We start from the raw sequence: 23783 nt of genomic DNA, 5'->3' as shown, positions 1-23783 counted from the left end.
AAGTTTGAATACATGTACAAACCGATTCAAGGTCAGCTTCTTCCCAGCTGTTATCAGACCTCTTTAATGTTAATGTTGATCTCTCTCTGCGCCTTCTTAGCAGCTGTAACATTGAAAACTGCACTCTGTTCTGTTACCCTATGCGTTTGTACAGGTTGATCTTTTATTAGATTAGATTAGATTAGATTAGATTAGATTAGATTACTTACAGTGTGGAAACAGGCCCTTCGGCCCAACATGTCCACAGCGACCCGCCGAAGCGTAACCCACCCAGACCCATTCCCCAACATTTATCCCTTCACCTAACACTACGGGCAACTTAGCATGGTCAATTCGCCTAACCTGCACATTTTTTGGATTGTGGGAGGAAACCGGAGCACCCGGAGGAAACCCACGCAGACACGGGGAGAATGTGCAAACTCCACACAGTCAGTCGCCTGAGGCGGGAATTGAACCCGGGCCTCTGGCGCTGTGAGGCAACAGTGCTAACCACTGTGCCACCATGCCGCCCACGGTCTGCCTGTAAAGCATGTAAGACAACACTTTTCACTGTACCTGAGTACACGTGACAGTAATAAAGCAAATCAAATCAAAATAGAGTTGGATAGAGAGATAAAACACTCTACCTTCTGTGGTGTCCATCTTCCTCTAAAGGGATTGAGAGTATTGATGGATGCCTTGTGCTCACTCTCCAAGTACACCAGACACAAACATAGTTGCAATAGAGGGGCAGACAGTTGGTAGCTGTGACCCCTGATGCACTAATGTCCAACCTGACCAGATGTGGGAGCAGACCCATGAGGAGGTCCTCTGACTTACCCACAACCCTCTGCACCGGATGGCCAAAGATCAGGAGTGTGGCTGCTGAAGTGCAACCAAAAGAATAGCAAAAGATTTTTAAATAAGAGTCAACCGCAGCATATATATACATTGTCCATAGACTCGACAGCGCCTCAAAACAAACAGTTGGGCTGGGATTGAGCGAACTTCAGCAATGTGCAGTTACATGGGATGCTACATGCAACGCGCTCCACCACCAATTCCCAATGAAAAGTAGGACGACTCCACTGGGGACCCCCGCAGTCCAATGGTTTTAAACAAAAAGCATATGAAAGCTAGGTGGCAGATGTAGGAATTGAAGTAGATGCTTTGCAACTACAGCCCATACAAAAAGCCCTTTCATGCCAGATGGTAGGTCATATCAGATATTCCCACAAGTCAACTTAGGTTGTGGAGTGCTGGTTCCTGAGGGAGGTTCAGGAACCTCTGGCTGATGTGAAATTCTGAGAGATGCTGCTTTTAGTTTTATCCTGAAGTATTCTTACACGCAACTGAACACCACTTCAAGGATATGATCTTTCCACTAGATCAGTTTTCTTTTTCATCCGTGACATCTTAAGCTATTTTTATACCACAAAAATAACTAAATGGGTTAATTAGGAGGTAGCTGGAAGTGGCTGAAATAGAGACGTGGGAAAAATAAACAAGCTTCTGTACCGTGGATTGGAATTGATAGAATACATATAAAAACATGGGGGATGAGGAAGATGCCAGTAAGAAAATGTGTTTGATCTTAGACAATAGGCAATTCAAGTTACTGTGTTTGAAAGACACCATCATAGAGTGTTTGTTTTGGGAGGGGAATGAAATGCTTTGATTTATAATCTCATGGTTGCTTTGGTTCATTCCATGCCACATAGTCTTCCCATAAATGTAACTGTCAGAAGCAAAAGTTGTTAAAATTTAAATGACAAATCTTTTAGCAAATCTGGCAATGGGGAGATGGATAAATTCCTTTGTGGAGTGAATTTTGAATTGCTGTTTTATTCAATTCAGTAAAAAGCATTATAATGTCCTTTTTCTCGTTCTATAGGAAAAGTTACACCCATCACATTCACATTTCTTTTCCTTAGATTCTGACAGACCTGTTATCAATTTTGCAGTTTTTGTTTTACTTTACTTGTGATTGCTAGTGCTTATGATGGGATTTTTATTCTTGTGTCTAGAACCTTGTTCATGTTTTGACTTTCAAAAATGCCGTTAATAGGTTTGTAGTAGAGTCACACTACTAGGCCAAATGCTTTAATCCAGGAATTTAGTAAGTGAAGGAATTCAGTGAATTGAGGGAGGAAGTACATTTCTGGCATTTTCCAAAAACGGGACTGATCTGAAACCTGAGACCTGAGGGCAGAAGTACAGAGGCATTAAGTAGGCATGCAGTTATGTAATGGAATAAAGTTTGTTCTTGTGTCTAAGCTGAGACAGTAGGTTAAATTGATACTGAAGTGATATAAGTATTTAATTCATTTCGTAACTAAATAAATGTCATAATGCAGCTGCTGGTAATCAATGAATGATATCCTAAGCTTGAAGTCTAAGTAGTTAAATACAAACAAAATCCAGATGGCTAGGCAGGTGATGTGTTGCAGCTATAGCTTGTGAGTACTGGTGGATATTTATGTGATCCGTAGAAACCAAATCTTCAGTAATACTCTGCAGTTCTAGGAATGGCAGGTCTAAGTTGAAGAGTTGGGAGTTCAAGCTTCAGATATTGTCATGCATTGGGGTGGTGGTATGGTGGGGGAGTTAACTGTTTATCTTGTTCCAGAAGGCAGTAACATCCCTTAGGCTAGATACTTTGATTTTGTTCATGGTCAAGGACAGGGCGATGGAGGAGGGGTGGAGACAGGTGAGTGAAAAAGAAGCAGGTGTGGGGATCCAAAAGGTAGCAATGGAAAAACTCTACCATTATAATGTTTCAACAGGTTTAAGGTTCTTGCAGCCAGTTTGATTGAAAGTAGAAACAGAGAGGATATGCAGACCACTTCATGACAGTATGGTGCAGGGAATCATTCAAGTTGAGCGATCAAAAGAATAGCATATTTGTAGCAGGAAACCATATAGTTCAGGAGGTAGATTTATCCTCTGCAGTTGAGAACATCAGTCATGAAGGCTGTTTTGCTTGCCCTTGTCAGAAGTAAGAGAAATATATCAGGGTTGGAGAGGAACTTTGAGTGGGAGGAGAAGTATGCAGTTTCTATTGTCTACATGGGTATCAATGACATCAAAATGAATAAGAAAGAGGTTCTGCTGAGAGAATATGGGCAGCTAGAGTTAAGTTGAAATGCAGAATCACAAAGATATTGCATCACATTTGGATGAGGGTAAATAAGATCAGGGAGTTTGAATGCATGGCTCAAATGTAGAGAAATAAGGCTATACCATTGGAACAGCCTTCACCTGAACAACCCAACAACTAAAGCTTGTGGTGAGGACTTCACACAAAATAGTTTGGAGGGGGAAGAGGGTTCATGTGAGGTAAATTTTGAAAAGTTAAGAGAAAAGCTAAGACAACAGTGTTGGCTAACAATGCAGGTAAAATGATTAGAAATTAACCACACACGCATGGGTGTGTTGACAAAATAGGTCAGAGTAGGAAAAATTATAAAAAGGTAGAATTACATGTTCTTTATGGAAATGAATAATGAGTTCCTAACGAGATGGATAAACAGAAAGTGCAAATAAAAATAAATGAGTATGACATGGTAGACATTCAGATATATGTTTGCAAAGTTTTTGAGGCTTTCAAGGATATTTGTCATTTTTGAAGGGCCAAGAAGAAAGCAAAGTATGATGATAAAGTGCTTTAAGAAAGAAAGCAAGTATATTAACAAGAAATAATCTCAGGTCAGACAATGTAGAATTCATAGATGACAATGGTGGGAGTAATATGTAGATCCCCAAACAGCAGCTATAGAGTGAGACTTGGGATAAATCGGCAGATAATGAGGACATGTGAATAGGGTTGTACATTAATCATGAGTGACTTTAATCATCTTGCTAGTTGGGAAAGTCAAATCGGCAGAGGAAGCCATGAGAAAGAACTTATGTAGGGAATTTGAGACAGTCTCCCTGAATAGCATGTTGTGGGTCCAACCGGAGGTTAGGCTACTTTGGATCTAATGTGAAATGAAAAGGTTTAAAAAATGATCTGAGCAAAATATTCCCGAGAAATGTATGGTAGAATTTAACATTCAGTTTGAAGGTAAGAAACTTTGGTCGGAATAACTGTGCTGAATTTAAATAAGGATAATTACAAAGGAATGAGGACAAAGTTAGCTGGAGTAGATTGGGAAAGGAGTTAGCCAGAAAAGGTGATTGAGGAATAATGGCAGACATTTAAGAAAATAGTTCCTCACTCAACAATAATATAACTCTGTGAAAAAGAAGGATTCTAGGAAGTGGATAAAGTAATCATGATTAATCACGTTTTCTAATCTCTTTCGGTGGGGCAAAAATTAGGGGTAAGCCAGAGGCTCGGAGAAGTTTAAAAGAAAAGCTACAAAAGGTGATCAGAAAAATTGGTAAAAAGAGAGAAAATAAACTTGGAGGGTAAACTTACCAATAAAATTAAGATGGACAACGAAAGCTCATTTAAGTATGTAAAAAGGAAGAGAGAGACCCAAGTGAACGTAGGCAACTTGGAGAATAAGGCTGGAAAATAATTATTGGGAGCCTGGAGATGAAATAAGGCAGCAGAGGATTTGAATAAGTACTTTGCATCTATCTTCATAGTACACAAGATTCTAATAACATTCCAGAAATATTAAATAATCAATGGGCAAAAGGAATAGAGGAAATTAATACAACAGCTATCAATAGGGAAAAACAGTCAAGGAAACTAAAGGGACAAAAAGCCAATAAGTCCCCTGAACCTGAAGCTATGCATCCTGGGATGTCAAAGGAAGTATTTGCAGTGAGAGTGATGCACTGTTAGTAATTTTTCAAGAACCATCTAAATGAGGCCTTTGGAGTGGAACCACTGAAATGTTTCCTCAATGTTATTTTGCTCCACTCTCAACCAATTTGTTGTCTATCTCTGTCCATCTGTGTGTACAGGGTAGGGCTGTTAGAAGGAGTTAGAGGTTTAACTAGCTGGGCTATATGTCCATGGATCATGGATTCAAACCATAGGTAAATAACTATGCAATAACTGTAATAAACAGTAGTTATTGTTAAGTACAGAAACTACCTCAGTGTATCCCGCTAGCCTGGATCAAGCTGACGGGTACATTGGGAACTTCGCATACTTGGATAAATAATGTTAATTTTTGTGATAATTCTGGAATAGAAGGTCTTTGTTTTCAAGAGAAAGTGCAGACTATAGATCTGGGTCGAAGAGTGTAGTGCTGGAAAAGCGTAGCTGTTAGCCAGCATCCGAAGAGCAGGCAAGTTGACGTCTCAAGCACAAACTCTTCATCGGGAATGAGGGGTTGCCCGAGGAGGTGGCCCAAGGAGGCTGAGAGATAAATGGGAGGGGAGATGGGGCTGGGGCTTGGGGGGAAAGTAGCCTAGAATGTGACAGGTCGCTGAAGGTGGGGGGTGATGGTGATAGGTCAGAGAGGAGGGTGGAGTGGATAGGTAGGAAGGAAGATGGACAGGTAGGAGAGTTCAAGAAGATGGTGCCAAGTTGGAAGGTTAGATCTGGAATAAGTTGGGGAGTGGGGGGAGGAAATGAAGAAACTGGTGAATTCCAACTGATCCTGTGTGGTTTGAGAATCCCAAGGCAGAAGATGGGGCATCAACTGGCTAGAGTTTGGCAGTGGAGGAGGCCCAGGACTTGACTGTCCTTAGCAGACTGGGAGGGAATGTTAAAACGTTCAGCCACAGGACAGTGGAGCTGCTTAGTGTATGTGTCCCAGGGATGTTCTATGAAATGTTCTGCAAGTTTGTGTCCTATCTCCCCAATATAGAGGAGACCACATCGAGAGCAACGGATTCAATAGATGAGGTGTGTTTCCAGCATGCTGCCCCAGTGAGGTGTGACAGATCTTTTTTATTGTCTTGTGGGATGTAACCATTGTTGCCAGCATTTATGACTTGTCCTTTGAGAAAGTGGTGGTAAGCTGACTTCCTGAACTGCTGTCATTCATGTGACCAAGATTCCAAGATTTTGATCCAGCGACAGTGAAGGGACAGCAATATATTTCCAAGTCAGAACGCATTCTTGCCATGCTCAGTGCTTACTCCAAGTGTTGCTCAACATAGACGAGTAGATTCATCAGCTAAAGGTGGACAGTACATGGTGATCAGCAGGAAGTTACCTTGTCCATATTTAACATGATGTCATGAGAGTTAATGTGGTCCAGAGTCGATGTTGAGAACTCCCAGACCCTCCCAACTGTATGCCACTGTGCTGCCACTTCTGTTAGGTCTGACCTGCCGATAGAACAGGACATATCCAGGGATGGTGGTGACGGTGTCTGTGCCATTGTGTGTGAAGTATGAGCATGTCAGGCTGTTGCTTGACTAGTCTGTGAAAGAGCTCTAGATGTTAGTAAGGATGACTTTGCATGGTTAACATAGCTGTTTTTATCGTTGTCATTTCTGGTGCCCAGATACTATGCAATATACTGGTACTGAAGGAAGCCCAAAGAAGATTCGCTGGGTTGATCCTGGACATGTAGGGATTTTCTTATGAGAAGAGGTTGAGTAGGCTGAATCTGTACTCATTTTCAGAAGAATGAGAGGTAACCTTTTTGCAGCAAACAAGATTCACTGCCAGTTTGACAGAGTAATGCAGGGAAGTTGTTTCCTCTGTGGCATGATCTAGGACCAGAGGGCATAATGTCAGAGTAAGAGGTCACTCGGTTAAGACATAGCTGAGGAGGAATTTCTTCACTCAGAGAGCAGTGAATCTGTAGAATTCTTTAACGTAGAGGCTGATTGACTAAGTGTATACAAAGCTGAGATTGAAAATCTATCCATAAGGAATCAAGTATTATAGAGAAAAGGCAGGAAAATGGAGTTGAGGATTATCAGATCAGCAGAAATCTCACTGAATGACTTGATGGACTGAATGGCTACTTCTGCACCTACATCTTAGGGAAAAGAGATTGAGCAACTCTGCCAATAGACTAACAGTAATAGAGTGAGAAATGATCTTGATTCGGAGAATCAAAATGTAGACTCACTTGGGTGAAGTTGAAAAATGTCAAAAGGAAGCGGTCGTTTATGGGAGTTGTATATAAGCCATTTGACAGTAGTTAACTATAGGACAAAGTAAAATACAAGAAATAATAGGGATTTCCATTGGAAGCATTACATAATCATTCAAGATTTTAATCATTGTATAAATTAGATCATATCGGAAAGGCTAGTCTGTAAAATTAGCCCATACATTGTATTCGGTGCAGTTTTTCAGAACAATACGTTCTGGAGTCAAGCAAGAATCAGTGAATTTTAAACATGTTCATATGTACTGAGGCAGGATTAACAAATTATCTCATAGTGAAGGATGCACTACGTAAGACCTTTTATAGTATGGTAGAATTTCCCATTCAGGTTGAAACTGAGAAATTTGAGTTAGAAACAATTGTTTTAAATTTAAATAAAGGCATTTACAATGGACTAGAAAAATAAGCTAAAAGGCAAGGCTTTAAAGAAGCAGTGGCAAATATTTAAAACGACACCTAATAACTCTGGAAATTTTTATTCCATAGAGAAAGAAAAACTCTACAAGAAGGGTGTCTTTGGCTGTCTGAGAAAGTTCAGAACAGTATCAAATTGAAAGAAAAGATGCACAATGCTTCCAAACATTGGGAAAACTTTACAAACCAGCAAAGGATGTCTAAAATGATGGAGGGAGAATTGGAGATTGAGGGAAAATTATCAAAAAAATGTAAAATAAAAAAGACAATAGTAGCTTCCACAACCATATACAAAATGAAAGGAGTTGTGACAGTGAACGTTAATCCCTCAGAGATAATTAACAACAGGAAAAAAGATTAATCTTTTCAGTGGGTAATGTGATGAGCTACATCCAGGCCTCCAACTTTCGATGCCCACCAAAGCCAGTAAGCCTGTTCCCAAATCAATTAAGAGGTCAGTGACTAATATCAATGACAGATTTGCTAAGAACTCAACCTCTCCACAGAGGGAAAATCCCTAGATTTGAATCTATGATCTTTGAAAGTACAGTTCTGAGGTTTCATGATTTCAAGTGAAGAGTCATTAAAGATTGGCTGATCAAGCAGTATTTTATGTTGATGATCTAGATACTTTTAAGTAGTTTCAGAATGGTGACAAATGATAATTTCAACTCAGAACAGATGTTGCAAACCAATATCCAAGATGCTACAAAGAAACATGGGGAGAAATTATTTGGTAGTTTCAAATTGTAGTAAGACCTGACTACTTGGCATGGTTTAGAGGCAATATCATTTGCATTGTGCTGAACCACTATTTAAAAAGCTTCATTATTGACATCATGTCTGGTTTAGTTAGTGGACACCCACTATAAAGGTCCTATTGATCTGTGTTGATGAATTCAACCAATTACAACATTCAAAGCTACTTCTAAGTGATAGTGATTTTTTGCTTGCTTTAATACAGCATTGGCTTTCAGTTACACTTGTGCTATTAAAGGAATGAGTATTTATTGATTTTAAGAACAGTGCTCACATCAGAGTTCTTACGTTCACATTGTAATAGCTGTCCTCAAAACCCATTTCTATATCCTTTTATCTTTTAAATACTGCATTACTCCATTTGTACCTTTTGTTAGTTCATACTGTTTTTCATTCTCAATCATCTTTCCCTGAGTACACCATTTTAATTAATATTCAGAAAATTACTGATTGTCTATGATCATCTTCAGTAATCAGTATAGAACATTTTAATCAATAGATGGTCATCAGCTTGACAAAATTAATTCCTGATAAATAGATAGTGTGATTGAATGAAACAGGTTATTCTTCCTGCCAATATATTTCACCTACTTTATTGGTTCTTCTGCTAGTGCTGCCAGTTTCCAATAAGCAGTATTCTAAATAAAGTTGTCAGATTTACTGAAGCCAACTGTCAGGAAAACCAGCAAACCTTTGTTCTTCTTAATCGTAATTCCGAGCAAAGTTTATTTCTGGTGTTGCCACCAGCTGCATTAAACATGCATTTCAGAAGTTAGCAACGCACCAATGATATAAAAGCAGTTTTAATCACAATTAATGGGACTAAGAAGCCACTCATAACTTGGCTCAAAGGATTAAAGGTTCTTTTACTTTTTTGCAGACTTACAAAGCCCTTTCATATTATGTGAATGCCACTGAGGAGAATCACTGGAACCCATGAAGTAAATCTCTGACCCATAACATGAGCTATGAGTGTTCTTAGACCATGCTGGTATAAATCATTTCAAGGTTCGAATAAAGGTGGTCTTTTTTGCACTTTGCCTAAGCAGTCTGGATCAATACTATGTCCTCAGTAAAACATAATGCACAACAGTGCAGAAAGTATGCAAGTGATTTTTTTTGTGCTCCACGGGGGTAGTTCTAACAACCTGCTCTCTTCTACTTTGCACTTGCATGGCCAACACTCACTGTAACTTTGCCATGGAACACATCTCGCACCAAGGCTCATGGGCAACAGCTCACTCTATTCCATGCATCATGTCAACTCACCCTCCCAAACTACTAACCCATACCTCCCTACACACTCCATACACAAGCACCTGTGTTACATTGCCAACTCTCGTACCCCTGCACCTCCACTAATGGCTCTTCCATCCACTTACATCAAATTCAGTCCCTTCCTTTGTCTCATAGAAGGAAAAGTTGTCACACCGCCAGACTGGAAGGACCAGCAGTAGCAATTCCAGAACACAGGAGTTGGTGGACTTGAGGCTCCTTCAACCATATAAGGAGAAAATGCTCCAGCTGGCTGGAGGACAGCTCGTGGTGGTGATGAGACCTCAGTGGGCCACCAAGTCGGTGTCTTCATTGTGTTGTGCTGTGTTGCCTTACCATTAACACTAGTGCAATGTAATTGTTGCACACATTTTTGTTCACCAAATGCAACTAATTCCCTCTCTAGCCTTATGTATGCATTAGTGGCACTCAGCAAACCTTCTTCTCTGAGACACTAGCACTAGAGACCCTTAGGTCTACTTTATCTTCCTGAGGCAGATGCCACTGAAGCCTCAGAGAGTGCGTTAAAGAAGCTTTCATTTGCAGCCTCCACTGGCTCAAAGACTTCCACCTCAGTGGTTCTCTATCTAGATTAGGTTGTGGAACACAATCTGGTGAGCACATCACTGACATGTGTGCACAGGTGGATGAAGAAGATATGGCTCAAGTTTCTGAATCTTAAGAAGAATGCTGGAGACCAGGCACCTACATAGCCCAGGCAGAAGACATAGTCTCAGCCATAAATGAACTTGACAAAATGCAAAGACAGGAATGGAAACAGCAGGCAAGTTTGTCAAAGACAGTTGGTAAACTGCATTGAAGAATGAAGGAGTCCTCCAACATTATCCAGCATGTATACATCTTGCTGTCTTCATGGAGAGCCACGTCCAGTGCACTTAGTGTCTGTCAGATATGCATACAAACCTTCGTTCTATTTCTGTAACCATCAATGCTCGGCATCAATGAAGTGGTAAGGTGGGGGCAGCTGACTTTGCCTTTCACGAAACAGGATGGTGCCAACAGATACCCATAGAGAAGAGGAGCCAAATACAACAGTCCCTGAAGTTTTCTGTCAGGACACTCCAGAGGTATTTAAGTCCTCCACCTCTCCTGCCCATGATGCAAAAGCCTGCAGATGTTCCAGCCAAGGAGGATCAGTCTCCATCTGGGCAGGATATTTTCAGTAGTCCTGGACCCTTGAGAGTCTAGGACCAGAAGACATTGCCTTAGAATAAAAGGATGCCAAATTTGAGACTGAAATGAGGAGAAAATTCTTCTCTCAGATGATTGAACCTCTTTGAAACTCCTTGCCACAGATAGCTGTGGTGCAGAGTCTTTGTGTACATTTAAGGCTGAGACCAATTCTTGATCAGTAGAGAAATTAAGAGTTATGGGGAAAGAGCAGGAAAATGAATGATAGGAATGTTGGATCAGCTGTGATCCCAATGAATGGTGAAGCAGGCTCAAGGAGCCAAATGGCCTATCCCAGTTACTATTTCTTAGTGGTCTTATGGAGCAAGAAATAGAGTATGATATTTTTCACCAAATTTTTCAAAGATTTTCTGTGGTTAATGAAAACTATTTTTTTAATCAGTTATGGGATGTAGACCTCTTTGGCTGGGCCAGCATTTATTGCCCTTCCGTAGATACCCTTGAGAAGATAGTGGTTAGCCTTCTTGAACCACTGCAGTCCATGTGCGGTTGATAGGGAATTCGAGGTTTTTGACTCAATGACACTGAAAGAACAGCAATTTCCAAGCCATCTTGTAGATGGTACACACTGTTGCTATTGTGTGTCACTTGTAAAGGGAATATTTGTGGATGTGGTGCTAATCAGGCTGCTTTGTGCTGGATGGCATCAAGCTGCTTGAGTTTTTTGGAGCTGCACTCATCCAGGCAATTGAAGAGTATCCCATCACATTCCTGACTTGTGCCTTGTAGATGGTGGGCAGGCTTTGGGGAAGCAGGGTAAGTTACTCATTGCAGTATTCCTCACCTCTGACTGCTCTTCTAGCCGCTATATTACATGATAGTCCAGTTGAGTTTTTACTCAATGGTACACCCCAAGATGTTGATAGCAGGGGATTCAGTAATGGTAATGCCATCGAATGTCAGAACATACTTTCTGTTTACTTAATGTTGCAGTGTTTTAATTAAATTATTAATACTGATAATCTTAACAAGAAATGCAAGGGAGAGAATGTAATTAACAAAGAGCTAAGTGAGCATATATGGTAATAATAACACTCACTAATTCATTCAATCTACTTCCTAGATTTGATGATCAATTGTTGTTTTAAAAAAAAATGAATCACGCTTCATGTTAGTGATATGTAAAAGAAATCTTGAGAAGGACAGTTACATCTGTCGTAGCTTATTGTAACAGGTTACCTTTTTCCAGAAAGGACATTATCAAACCATAAAAATTTGCAGGACAAGGGGAAGATATTTGGCCCATCCTTCCGTGCTAGTTTTGTTTTTTTGTTCAACTCATGAAAACTAGTCTTGCTACCCCTCTTCTTCCCCATAGCTTTTGTCTTGCTCTGCTTCAAATGATTACCTGTCCTAAAATATACAAAGGTCTGATGTGTATGATTCCCTGTATCCATGTCAGGGAAAGAAATTGAACTTAAACTGTACTGAAACCCTTTTGTACCAATTTTAAATTTAAAACCCCTTGTCACAGACTTCCCAATCAGAGGAAATAATCTTTCCCAATTAACTTTGTCAAAACTCTGTGCAAGTTTCAAGATCTCTACTAAATTTGCTCCATCCTTCCCTTCAATACTGAAATACTGAATGCTCCTTGAGCCTCTCCCCATAATTGTAGTCTTCCTATTATCATCTTGTAGATAAGGCTCTCGCTGTATGTGAAAATGTTTGATGATTGTACTTTGTTGATGTCAGTACATAATGTTTCTTTCATAAGTGTTTTCAGCTTATGAAGATGATTCCAATCAAAGCTGAAGAATGGAATATGTTTCTGTTTTGAGCACCTTGTACAACAACTGGAATCAAAGTCCCAGAATTGCCATCTGTTATTAATTAAAGCTGTTCCCACTTTGTCATACCCTAAAACATACATCTTTATTACAGCTCTTTTTTCAAAACAAGCCACCTAATGACTGAGATTGGCTATTTTACACCATAGAATTGTATCAACTAAGAATAACGTTGAGGCTGCAACTTCAAATTTTCACAAATGTCCTTATATCTGCCAAACTCAGGTTTGCTATCTATCTGTCCATTTCAAGGCTTAGTTGATTTGGTAGATTTAGCACGTGTTTGAGAAAGATTATCTTAGTATCAGGTTTGATTCTGGGATGTGCTTCTGACGACATACCTACATACTTCATTCCATCTCTAATATGTGAGCTCCTTACAACCTACCTTTGGCTAGGTTTTGGCTAAAAAGCCTTATTTATGACTTTCTCATATCTAGACTTGACTATTGTAGTAATCTTCATACTGGCCTCCTATCTACATGCTTCATAAATTTATGCTGATGGAAAATTCTGCTGTCCGTATTCCACTAATACCAAGTGAATATGATAATACTACTGATTGAGTAATCTGGACGCCTGGGTTCATAATCAAGAGATATGAATTTAGGTCCCACTGCAATTGTTACAGAACCTATATTCAAATAATTATGTAAATCTGGTTTAAAGAAACAACTGTCGCTAATGCTAACCTTTCAAATAACAGGTTTTCATAAAAACCTGAGGTTCACGAGTGTTCCTGCAGGGGCTAACCATACCTGATCCGTTGATGACTCCAGGCCCACCGCAATGTGATTGATCTTTAGTGCCCTTGAATATTTTGCTAGGCCATTTCAGTCATATTTAAGAAAAGGACTCACTTGCATCTTCTCAAAGGTAATTAAAGATTAGCATTAGATGTCAATCTAGTTGTCCATATCCCATAATTTGGTTTTTCCGAAGTATTCACTTCCCCAACACCACTGTGCTTGTGGATCTATATTGGCTCCCTGACAGCAATTTGATTTTAAAAATTTTCATTCTTGTTTTCAGACCCCTTTTGTGACACTCATCTCTGTTAACTCTTCCAGGCATACAATCATTAGAGACCATTGCTCTTCTAGTTCTGGCCTCTTGTGCACCCAATTTTAATTTGCTCCACCAATGCTGAATATGCCTTCAGCGACCAAGGCCCAAAACCTTGGAACTTTCTCCTGAAAATTCTACGTTTCTCTCCCTCTTTCTCCTCCTTTATGTTACTTTTTTACCTACCTGTGTGACACTTGTCCTAATATATCCTTATGTGTCTCTGTGTGCAAATTTATTAATGGTCCTGTGAAACATCGCTGGCATAGTATTGCATTTAAGACACCAAATAAATGAACATTTTTGTATCAAGCTACATCCTAAGCTATATAAGTTAAGAAACTATTGTTTGATTGTTGTGGGCTTTCAGTCATCTTTGGAGACTATAAATTCAACTTTGATCTCCCTTCATTCAGGTTTATTTATTGTTGCATATAATATGCTTGAAAATCCTGTAATCTGCAACATGTTGCACGTAGCTTCAGGTGAAAACTACATAATCTGAAAACTAAAAAACTAATATTATCTTTGCTCTTTCAGTGGAACAAAACAGTACAAGGTTGACTAATGTTTCAAGCAATATGTTCTTACTGACATTTTCTTTGGTTCTGTTTCATTCTTAAAAGCCCTTTGAACCTATTTCCACGTGCCTTCCAGTACATTTTTATATGCAATCTGTAGGGACACATCAAATCAACTTAACGATTCTAGTGTGATATAAATATTGTGTTTCTAGATTTAATTTTATGCATATAAAATCAAGTTTTCTTGAAATTTTGTTCTCCAACTTGTCAAATGTTTTCGCTGATATGGTGATGAGCTGATTAAATTTTAAATAGTTCCATGTTTTTCTATTCAAAGTTTTTAATGAAGTCCAAGAATGCACATAGACTTCAGTCCATACTTCATAGAATCCCAACAGTGTGGAAGCCGACCAGTTAGTATATCAAGTCCCCACCGAGCCTCCGAAGAACATCTCACACAGACCCACCCCCTTCCCTATTCCAGCATTTCCCATGTTTAATGGCTAATCCACCTAATCTACACATCCCTGGACACTGAGGGTGATTTAGCAGAGCCAATCCAATTAACCTGCACATCTTTGGACTGTGGGAGGAAACTGGAGCACTCTGAGGAAACCAATGGAAACATGGGGAAGATGTACAAACTAAACAAACAACCTTATATTGATGTTTGTGAGACCTTGCCAAGTACAAATTGGCTGTTGTATTTTCCTTCATTGCAATAGTGACCCAATTCAAATTAGCTAGCTATATGACCTTTTAACATCCTGAAGACATTTGAGTAGTCTGTCTGTAGTCTAAATTGCATTTTGGTGATTATAAAATAAACTATTTAATATTTGGGTGAATAATTGAAAAGTTTTATGTTGTCCTTAATTAATGTAATCTTAATAAGCTAGGTACCATTCCCTTTCCTGCTTTGTAATAGATTGTTTACTACATACGTTGTGCAAGCTTAGTAATTACAACAACTAATGTCATTGTTTGCCAAGCTTTTTCCCGCCATAACCTGATTTTGAGATTTGAAAATTGTTATGACTCCTCATTGAGAACTGAGAAAGCTAATGAAGAAGAGTGGGGTGGGGGCCTGTGAGAGTGGGGGCCTTTGTGTTGGATAGGAACACAGCTGTTATAAATTTGACTGCATTTCCACAGTAGTCATTGCCTCCTCTGAACTTGCAAGTCCAACATCTTAAATTGTGACCCCACTTTGGGAAGCCATGCCTAAGATATGTTTACGAAAATATCCTTTACTTGTGAAAATTAGAAATCCATTTTGAATGGTAACTTTGCAACCTTTTACACATTGTTATAAGTAAGTATTGTTTCAATGCTGCAGTCTCATCCCTTGGTTAAGAAGATCTGAAATCTTAAAATGTACCATTAAATTGAAGTTATTTATTAGTACTAACTAATTCAAATGGAAGTTCTATAATATTTGTATGTGTTCGAAAACAGTTACATTTGGATAAGATCTTATAGCATGGTACTAAATTAGTATATGAGGTGGCAATTGTTAAAGTAGGTTCATTGCCAAGATAGCACCAAAAATAAGAATGAAGCCTGATCATTTTTCATAAAAATCCAACATATTCAAGACCTTCATTGAAGAGAATCTATGTAATGGGGTCAGTACATAACTCCACTCCTAGAACCACATGGTTAACTCTTAATTCCCTCAGGATGACTAGGAATAGACAAGAAATACGGCCATACCAATATGACTCTCATCCTCTGTTCGCATTTTTTTAAAAATCTGTTGCATTAATCTGAAGAAACAAAATATTAAACTAATTGTTTTGAGGTTAAAATGCAATTATGACTGAATTAATACAGGCATTTTCCCTCCAAGAGTCAGTTCAGCAAATTCATTTGAATTCAAATCACATAAAATTTCTGGTTAATTATCACCACCCACATTAAATCTGCTCCCACTCCATTAATTTTCTTTATGGATCTCTTTTAATGTGATTTGCTTTCTGTCCACACCCTTAATAGTAATTTCAGGAAAATGCTCAAGAGGCTGTATTTGCTTCTGTTAAACATATTTCAGAATGTGTAAAATTGATCTTAAAAAGAGATTTTAATTTAAGCAACCTCGCAGTTTTCATGCTGTTTTTCCAGTGCGAGCCAACAAATTTAATGTATGTACTTAGTTTCACAATTTTCAAAGAATGGATTTGAACTCTAAATCACTAGATATGACCAATATGCTCTATCTGATGATACAATGCTGGTGTTGGACTGGGGTGGGCAAAGTTAAAGATCACACAACACCAGGTATTAGTCCAACAGGTTTATTTGAAAGTACAAGCTTTCAAATAAACCTTTTGTACTATAACCTGGTGTTGTGTGATTTTTACGTTTACAGTAGCGCCTCGACATACGAACGACCCCGTTCACAAACAAATCAGTTTGCGAACAGGATTGTTTGTAAAACTTTGCTTCAATATACGTACAAAATTCAAGGTACGAGCGAAGGTGAACATTTTAGATGACAATGTGATGTCCCATTTTCGGAAAATTCTGCAACAAATAAAAAAACAAGTTTCTCTGGATCGTTTTCTTGAAGCATCACCAACCTCCAAGAGACAAAAAAGAGAAAAGACTCCGGAAATATCTGAACAATGGGAAAATTGATTCAGTTCGCGAACTTTTCGGTTCGCAAACCGGGTCCTGGAACGGATTGAGTTCGTAAGTCGAGGCGCTACTGTATCTGAGGATAACCAGTTGATTTAATCTACATTCCTTTCTATATTACTTTCTCCAGAATTTGTTACCACATGGAGTGATTGATATAAATAACATAGATGTATTTAAAGGAAAGGTGGATAAGCTTGTGAGGAAAAAGGGAATAGATGGGTGCAGTAGCAGATTTAGATGAGAATGGACAGAGCTCAATTGGAACATAAACACCAGCAAGGCCAGCTTGAACCAAATGGCCCATTTTGTGTTATATATTCGATGTAATGTAACCTGATCTAGTAAGTTCAGTTTAATAGCATTGCTGACAGCCCCTTCCATTACTTTGCTGGTTACTCAGAGTAAGCTTTGGTCATATTAGATATGTCGTATGGACAGAATATACCTGAGCAATTTTCCACTTTCTGATGCTTGTATTATAGCTGTATTGCAACAGCTTGGCTAGATGTTCAACTCTTTCTAGAGTGAATTCTTCAACACTTGAGTTGGGATATTGCCTTGACCTGTAGCTTTTCCTGTGTTGAGCAATTTTTGACATCATACTGACGAAGTCAAAATGACTGAAAACTGACTTTTGAAATGGTCTGGACCTTAGCAAGTAACTGAGATGGATGCCATTATTATTTAGCAATATTGGATGAAAATGGTTACAAAAGCTTCATCCTTATATTTTACACTCATTCTGATTTGTGCCATCATTCAGGATTGAGACATTTATGAAGCCACCACCTCATTTAGACAATAGACAGTAGGTGCAGGAGTAGGCCATTCTGCCCTTCGAGCCAGCACCACCATTCATTATGATCATCCTCAATCAGTATCCTGTTCCTGCCTTATCCCCATAACCCTTGATTCCACTATCCTTAAGAGCTCTATCCAACTTTTTCTTGAAAGTATCCAGAGACTTGGCTTCCACGGCCAAGCATTCCACACACCCACCACTCTCTGGGTGAAGAAGTTTCTCCTCAACTCTGTTCTAAGTGGCCTACCCTTTATTTTTAAACTGTGTCCTCTGGTTCGGGACTCACCCATCAGCAGAAACATGCTTCCTGCTTTCAGAGTGTCCAATGGCCTCTGTCATTCACAATAAATGAGCTAAGACTGGAAAGCTTTGATCTGCTCTGTTCGTTGTCGAATTCTTCTTCTTGGTCACATGTGATTGTTAGTGTGTATGCTTAACCCTGAGCTGTAGCTTCAGATTGGCAGCTCATTTTCGGATGCACATAGTACTGCTCGGATGAGAGAGAGTGGATGCCTTTTATCTTTAGAATAATGTGAAATTAATCTGTCATCATTAGTGTTATTCCAAATGCCTTGAGCATTGACTTTAACTTAATGCATCCAGTGAGAATGAAGCGCTTTCAGTTGAGGCATCTAACCTACGTCCTAATACTTGTTGAATGGAAGTCAATGGAGCATAAGATTCGGCATTCTACCCAAATTCAAGGTGTTAGGAAAATGTCTTCAAATATTTGATCTTCTTTTGGATAATAATAAAGACAATTTATGATTGAGTCAGATTGAAATTAAACAAGATACATTCTTGCTTTTGCTTTGGTAATTTAATTAAACTTGATTATTTTAATTACTATTGAAGTGGAAAATAAATTACTGTCTTTCCAGTAACCATTACTGCATGGCTTTTTATATTTAGTTATAGCAATCAATAGAATAGAAAACTAGAATGAGTAGAATATCTTATGAGAATAGGTTAAACAGTCTTAGCTTGTTTCCATTTGAGTTTAGAAAAGTGATTGAAGTGTTTAAAATTCTGAATGGCCTTGAGAAGTTGGACTTGAAAAGGTTGTTTCCTCTTGTGGATCAGTTCAGTCTGATACTAGAGGGCACTACTTGAAAATTAGAAGGCCTTATATGAATTATTTTCTCTGAGGGTTATGTGTCTTTAGAACTCTAGCCCAGATGGCAGTCAAAACAGGATCTTGTGTTGGACAAGAGATCAAAAAGTTATCAAGGATAGGTTGGAGTGTAGAATTCAAAGTACAAACAGATCAAATATGATCTTATTAAATGGTGGGGCAGGATCAAGGGGCCAAATGGTCTACTTTTCCTATTTCATATGTTCATAAGTCAGAGTTCATTCAGAAACCTAGCTTGATTGATTTTCTAAAATTGTATACTTCAGCTTAAAGGAAAAGTTGTTTCCTTGGAAATGTTCTTTAGAGAATATCATCAAATTTTCATGTTCTGCAGCTACAGATAATCGCATTGTGTAGCAATCTATTCCACATGATTGTCATGCTACACAGCTTTTAGGTTTGAATTGTTCCTATACTTGATGATCTGCAACATTTGCCTGAACACAAATTATCTTGATAGATTGCAGATTGAGATCCATTGTGTTCATGATTTCCATTTGTGTTGGTCAATATAAGTTATGGTACCACAGCTTCCTACTATCCATACTTAATGACATCAATAAATTACCTTATTCTAAACTTTAAGAAGTGACATCTTATAAATTTGCATGATATATTTACCGTGTTAGCATTTCAAAAACTAACACAGTTAACGACTGGGCTACCTTCTTGAAATGTTTTGAGGGGTCTGACCTGGCTCATAACAAACAGCTGACACAATATTATAAAAATATGTAAATAACAGGCAGCGGGTGCTCAATAGTGTAATGCCAATTCTCAGAACTTTTTCTGTACTTCTGTATTATAACAGCAAACACTTAAAAATTATCAACTTAGATCATCAATCCTCTATTTAGTTCTATAGCAAATTAGTGAAAATTTCTAATGATTGCTGAAAGGAATCAATTATATACCATTAGCTCTAATGATATTAGAAGTCTGCAAAAACCACTTTTGTGATTGTCAATGTGCTAAAATTTATACCGTTTTTAACCCACTATAAAATCAAAAATAAGTTTATCCATATCAAGTGCAAACAGTTTAAGCTTAAAAAAACTGGTTGTTACATGCACAATATTCATCATCCTGACATCAATGCAGGTTCTTTCTATTGACAATCTACAGTTTCTTCTTTATTAATTGCCTACCCCTAATCTGCAACTAAACTTTATTGTTCAAAGCATTTTGTCAGGCAGTTTATCAGTCTAATGTTCTTGAGACTGGAGCATTCACAAATATATGTGGTAGCATCTATGTTTTAAATTTGTGCCGTGTACTTCAGTAATTATAGTGCAGATGTTCAATGAAAAGAATTTATGTTGATGCCAGGATGATGAATATTGTGCATGTAACAACCAGTTTTTTTTTAAGCTTAAGCTGTTTGTACTTGATATGGGGAAACTCATTTTTGATTTTATAGAGGGTTAAAATGGTATTAATTTTAGCATACTGATAATCACAAAAATGGTTTTTGCAGACTTCTAATGTCATTGGAGTTAATGATATGTAATTGATTCCTTTTTTTTTTGGTATTTTAGGTGTTAATGGTGATTTCCTTGAATTCCAGGAGCAGCAATTACTGTTTTATATACTGTTACATTGTTTTGGAACTTTGGGGGAAAAAAGTCAAAACAATTGCAGTTTTAAAAGGGAGAAGAACAGACAAAGGAAGCACATGGTGAGGTCAGTGCAGGAGAGAGAGAGAGAAATAAACTGACACCACAGTGTACTTGTACAGTTACTGCCTTTGCTGTTAGAATTCATGTATCGCTGGACATCGGAGTGTGTCTGGGAAAATTAACAAACAGTGAAATTCACAACTGATCTTGGAAGAACTGTTTGGGCGAAGTCACAGCACAGAATCAGATAAGTGAATAGTTTTAAGTGTGGCCTACAGAAGGTCTGCAGTAGTGAGCAGAGTGGGTTCTTTCTTGATTATATGTTTCTTGAGATATGTCACTTGATTAAACTTAAAAATAAACCATAATTATTAATTTAACCTGGAGCAGTGCTTTGTAGAGGAATAAGACTGTGCTATTTTCTGGGTCTGTAGATTGTGAAGGAGCAAAAATGGCCTATAGTAGAGTGATATATGTTTCTTGTCAGATGTGGGAGTTTAAGGAGAGTTTACGGGTTACCGTGAATTATATCTGCAATAAATGCTGTTGGTTGTGAATCCTATGGATCAGTTGGAGGGACAATTGGAGGCAATGAAGAATTTGCAACAGCAATGGTATGTGATGGATGGCAGTTCTAGGAAGGGGGAAAAGTCATAGATACAATCACATAGATGGGTTAACTCCAGGAAAGGTAAGAGAGGTAGACAGTTAGTGCAGGCGTCTTCTGTGGCTATCCCCATTTTAAACAAGTATACTGTTTTGGAAAATGTAGGGGGTGATAGATTCACAGGGGAAAGTAGCACGAACATCCAAGTTTCTGGTATTGAGACTGGCTGTAATCTGGATTACTCCCGGCGCTATGAGCTAGTGACGGCAGGAATAGGAGGGTAGAGCAGATGAATGCATGGCTGAGGAGCTGGTGTATGGTACAAGGATTCACATTTTTGGATCATTGGAATCTCTTTTGGGGTAGAAGTGACCTGTAGAAGAAAGACGGATTGCACCTAAATTGGAAGGGGACTAATATACTGGAAGGGAGATTTGCTAGAGCTGCACGGGAGGATTTAAACTAGTAAGATGGAGCACAGGGAGATAGTGAGGAAAGACATCGATCCGACAGTGGTACAGTTGAGAACAGAAGCGAGTCAAACAGTCAGGTCAGGGCAGGGCAGGGACAAGGTAGGACTAATAAATTAAACTGCATTTATTTCAAAGCAAGGGGCCTAAGGGAAGGAAGATGAACTCAGGGCATGGTTAGGAGCATGGGACTGGTATATTATAGCAATTACAGATACATGGCTCAGGGATGGAATGAGCTGCCAGAGAAGTGGTGGAGGCTGCTACATTTGCAACATTTAAAAGGCATATGGATGGGTAAATGAATAGGAAGAGTTTGAAGGGATATGGGCCAGGTGCTGGCAGGTGGGACTAGTTTGGGTTGGGATATCTGGTCGGCATGGACGGGTTGGACCAAAGGATCTGTTTCCATGCTGTACATCTCTATGACGCTATTAGTAATTTTCACTAATTTGCTGTAGAACTAAATAGAGGATTGATGATGTAAATTGATAATTTTGAAGTGTTTGTTGTTATAGAACTACAGAAGTACAGAAAAAGTTCTGAGAATTAGCATTGCACTAGTGAGCACCAGCTGCTGTTATTTATATATTTTTATCATTTTCTGTCAGGTATGTGTCATGGACCAGGCCAGACCCCTCAAAACATTTCAAGAAGGTAGCCCAGACCCTAACTTTGCTAGTTGTTCTTAGCAGGTGTGTATAGATATTCCAGGAGAGATGCTGCTGGTCAAACCACTTAGTTTTAAACAAAAACAGAGTTTACTGACAGGTTTGCTGAATGAAGCGCGAACAAAAGGATACTGAATACCGAATAACTTAGCTTATCTGAAAACTCAACAGATCATCCCAATTTAATAATGATGTTCCCAATACTTGCAACAATTCATATAAACACCATGTTGCACAAAAGATAAATCAAACATAGGATCTTACAGGAGAGAAGTCAGAGAGAGAGTACCATCCTGGACCTGCTTCTTTGAGTCCAGCAGCTTTTCCACATTACCATTAAAAACCAAACCAAACCAGAGAAAAGCTGAGCTGGGAAAACTGGCCACTCCCCTTTCAATGTGCAAGTGTGTTGTTTTAAACTTGAAAGCCTTGTGTCTGAGGCAGTATCTGTTAGCTATAATCAAATTGGCCCCAAAACCATTCAGCCCCAAACTTTTCAGAGTATTTGTCTTTTACGACATCTCTGGGGGAAAAAAAGGCTTGTTACAGGAACAGGATTGTCGCATATTTCAATGGAAAATTCTTTATGGAATTTACCATAATGATATTGCACTCTTGTGATTTTTTTTATCCCTCAGTTCTAGGGCCTTTCTCTAGCTAACTGCTTTCCACATGTTTCCCAGATTTCTGAAGTTAGAATGAGGATTTAGTTGTGTGCATGTACTTAAATCAAAGATTTATTTATTCAAATAATTTGTGTTCGTCCTTAAAAAAAAGTTTAACACTACTTGTTTATTTCCTTTCCCAGTTCTCAGTGGATTGTGTTCTAATGATTGCCCACATAAAGTCACTGTAAGTAATACTTTGTTGGTTATATATGTCAAAAAGTAACACTGACTTCTTAAAAATGTTTGATATGTATCATAATTAAACTAGTTGCATTTGAGCTAGGTGGCTATAAGGAGTATGTTTCCCTGTGCATTCTGCTGTGAAATTGCAATACAGAAGTTGTATTACATAAAATTCAAAAATCAAATTAGTGAATGCTGCTCTGTTGTTTACAGAACAAATTGAGATATTAATCATCTCATTGCGTAAATTAGAATAGTTAGTTTTATTTGAGCAAGTAATGCTTAACAATAGCATAGGCATTGACAGTAAATCCAATATGGGAGTATCTAATGTCATATATAGTATTACGACTTAAGGTCTTTTGCTATAAAGTTTATCATATTCAAATAATAAATTAAACAGTTACTGTATTTTTGGTAATTGTTTTCTTCAATCCAAATCACATTTGATAAAATAACCTAGGTTTAATGAGTTTGGATGAGAGAGAGGATTGAGGATTGTGGTCTATCCCTTTCAAAAGATGGAATTCAATTAATTCAGATGTTTTCAAAATGTGAACCAACCTATGTAAGCATTCCGCCTCAAAAATAAGCATCTCTTGTTGTGGATTTATTTTCTTCAAAGCTAAATACTTGTGACTGCTGGAGTCTGAAATACAAAGAAAGAAAGACTCTTCTGATCTGACAGCATCTGTGGAGAGAGGAACAGAGTTAATGTTTTGAGGCTAGCATGACTATTCTTTGGAATGCTATTACTCTCCTATCTATATTGAAAAGGAGTTAAGAGTTCTTTGGTTTCAGCTTAATCAGTTTAAGTTAGACTAGAATAGGTAGGTGGTAAAAATGACTCGACAAGAGATTGTCCTCTCATAACACCCTTGGCATGTTCAGTATTTTTCAAAATGTAAACCAAATAATCTGGAAGGAATA

The 23783-nt window shown here is 38.4% G+C and overlaps 1 protein-coding gene across 1 annotated transcript in view; it reads left to right on the top strand.

Annotated features, from left to right (window-relative positions):
• Positions 1–23783, top strand: part of itfg1 (integrin alpha FG-GAP repeat containing 1) — a 237556-nt gene that overhangs the window by 164217 nt on the left and 49556 nt on the right. The window contains exon 13 of the mRNA XM_043706920.2: positions 22811–22854. Within this exon, the coding sequence (XP_043562855.2) occupies positions 22811–22854 (44 nt within the window). The remainder of the gene's footprint in view (positions 1–22810; positions 22855–23783) is intronic.

Source organism: Chiloscyllium plagiosum, unplaced genomic scaffold (assembly GCF_037043375.1).
Source record: "Chiloscyllium plagiosum isolate Xiang-an unplaced genomic scaffold, Cpla_swu_hap1 HiC_scaffold_17, whole genome shotgun sequence".
In the NCBI taxonomy this organism is placed as follows: Eukaryota; Metazoa; Chordata; class Chondrichthyes; order Orectolobiformes; family Hemiscylliidae; genus Chiloscyllium; species Chiloscyllium plagiosum.
This window is presented reverse-complemented; position numbering and strand designations above follow the sequence as displayed.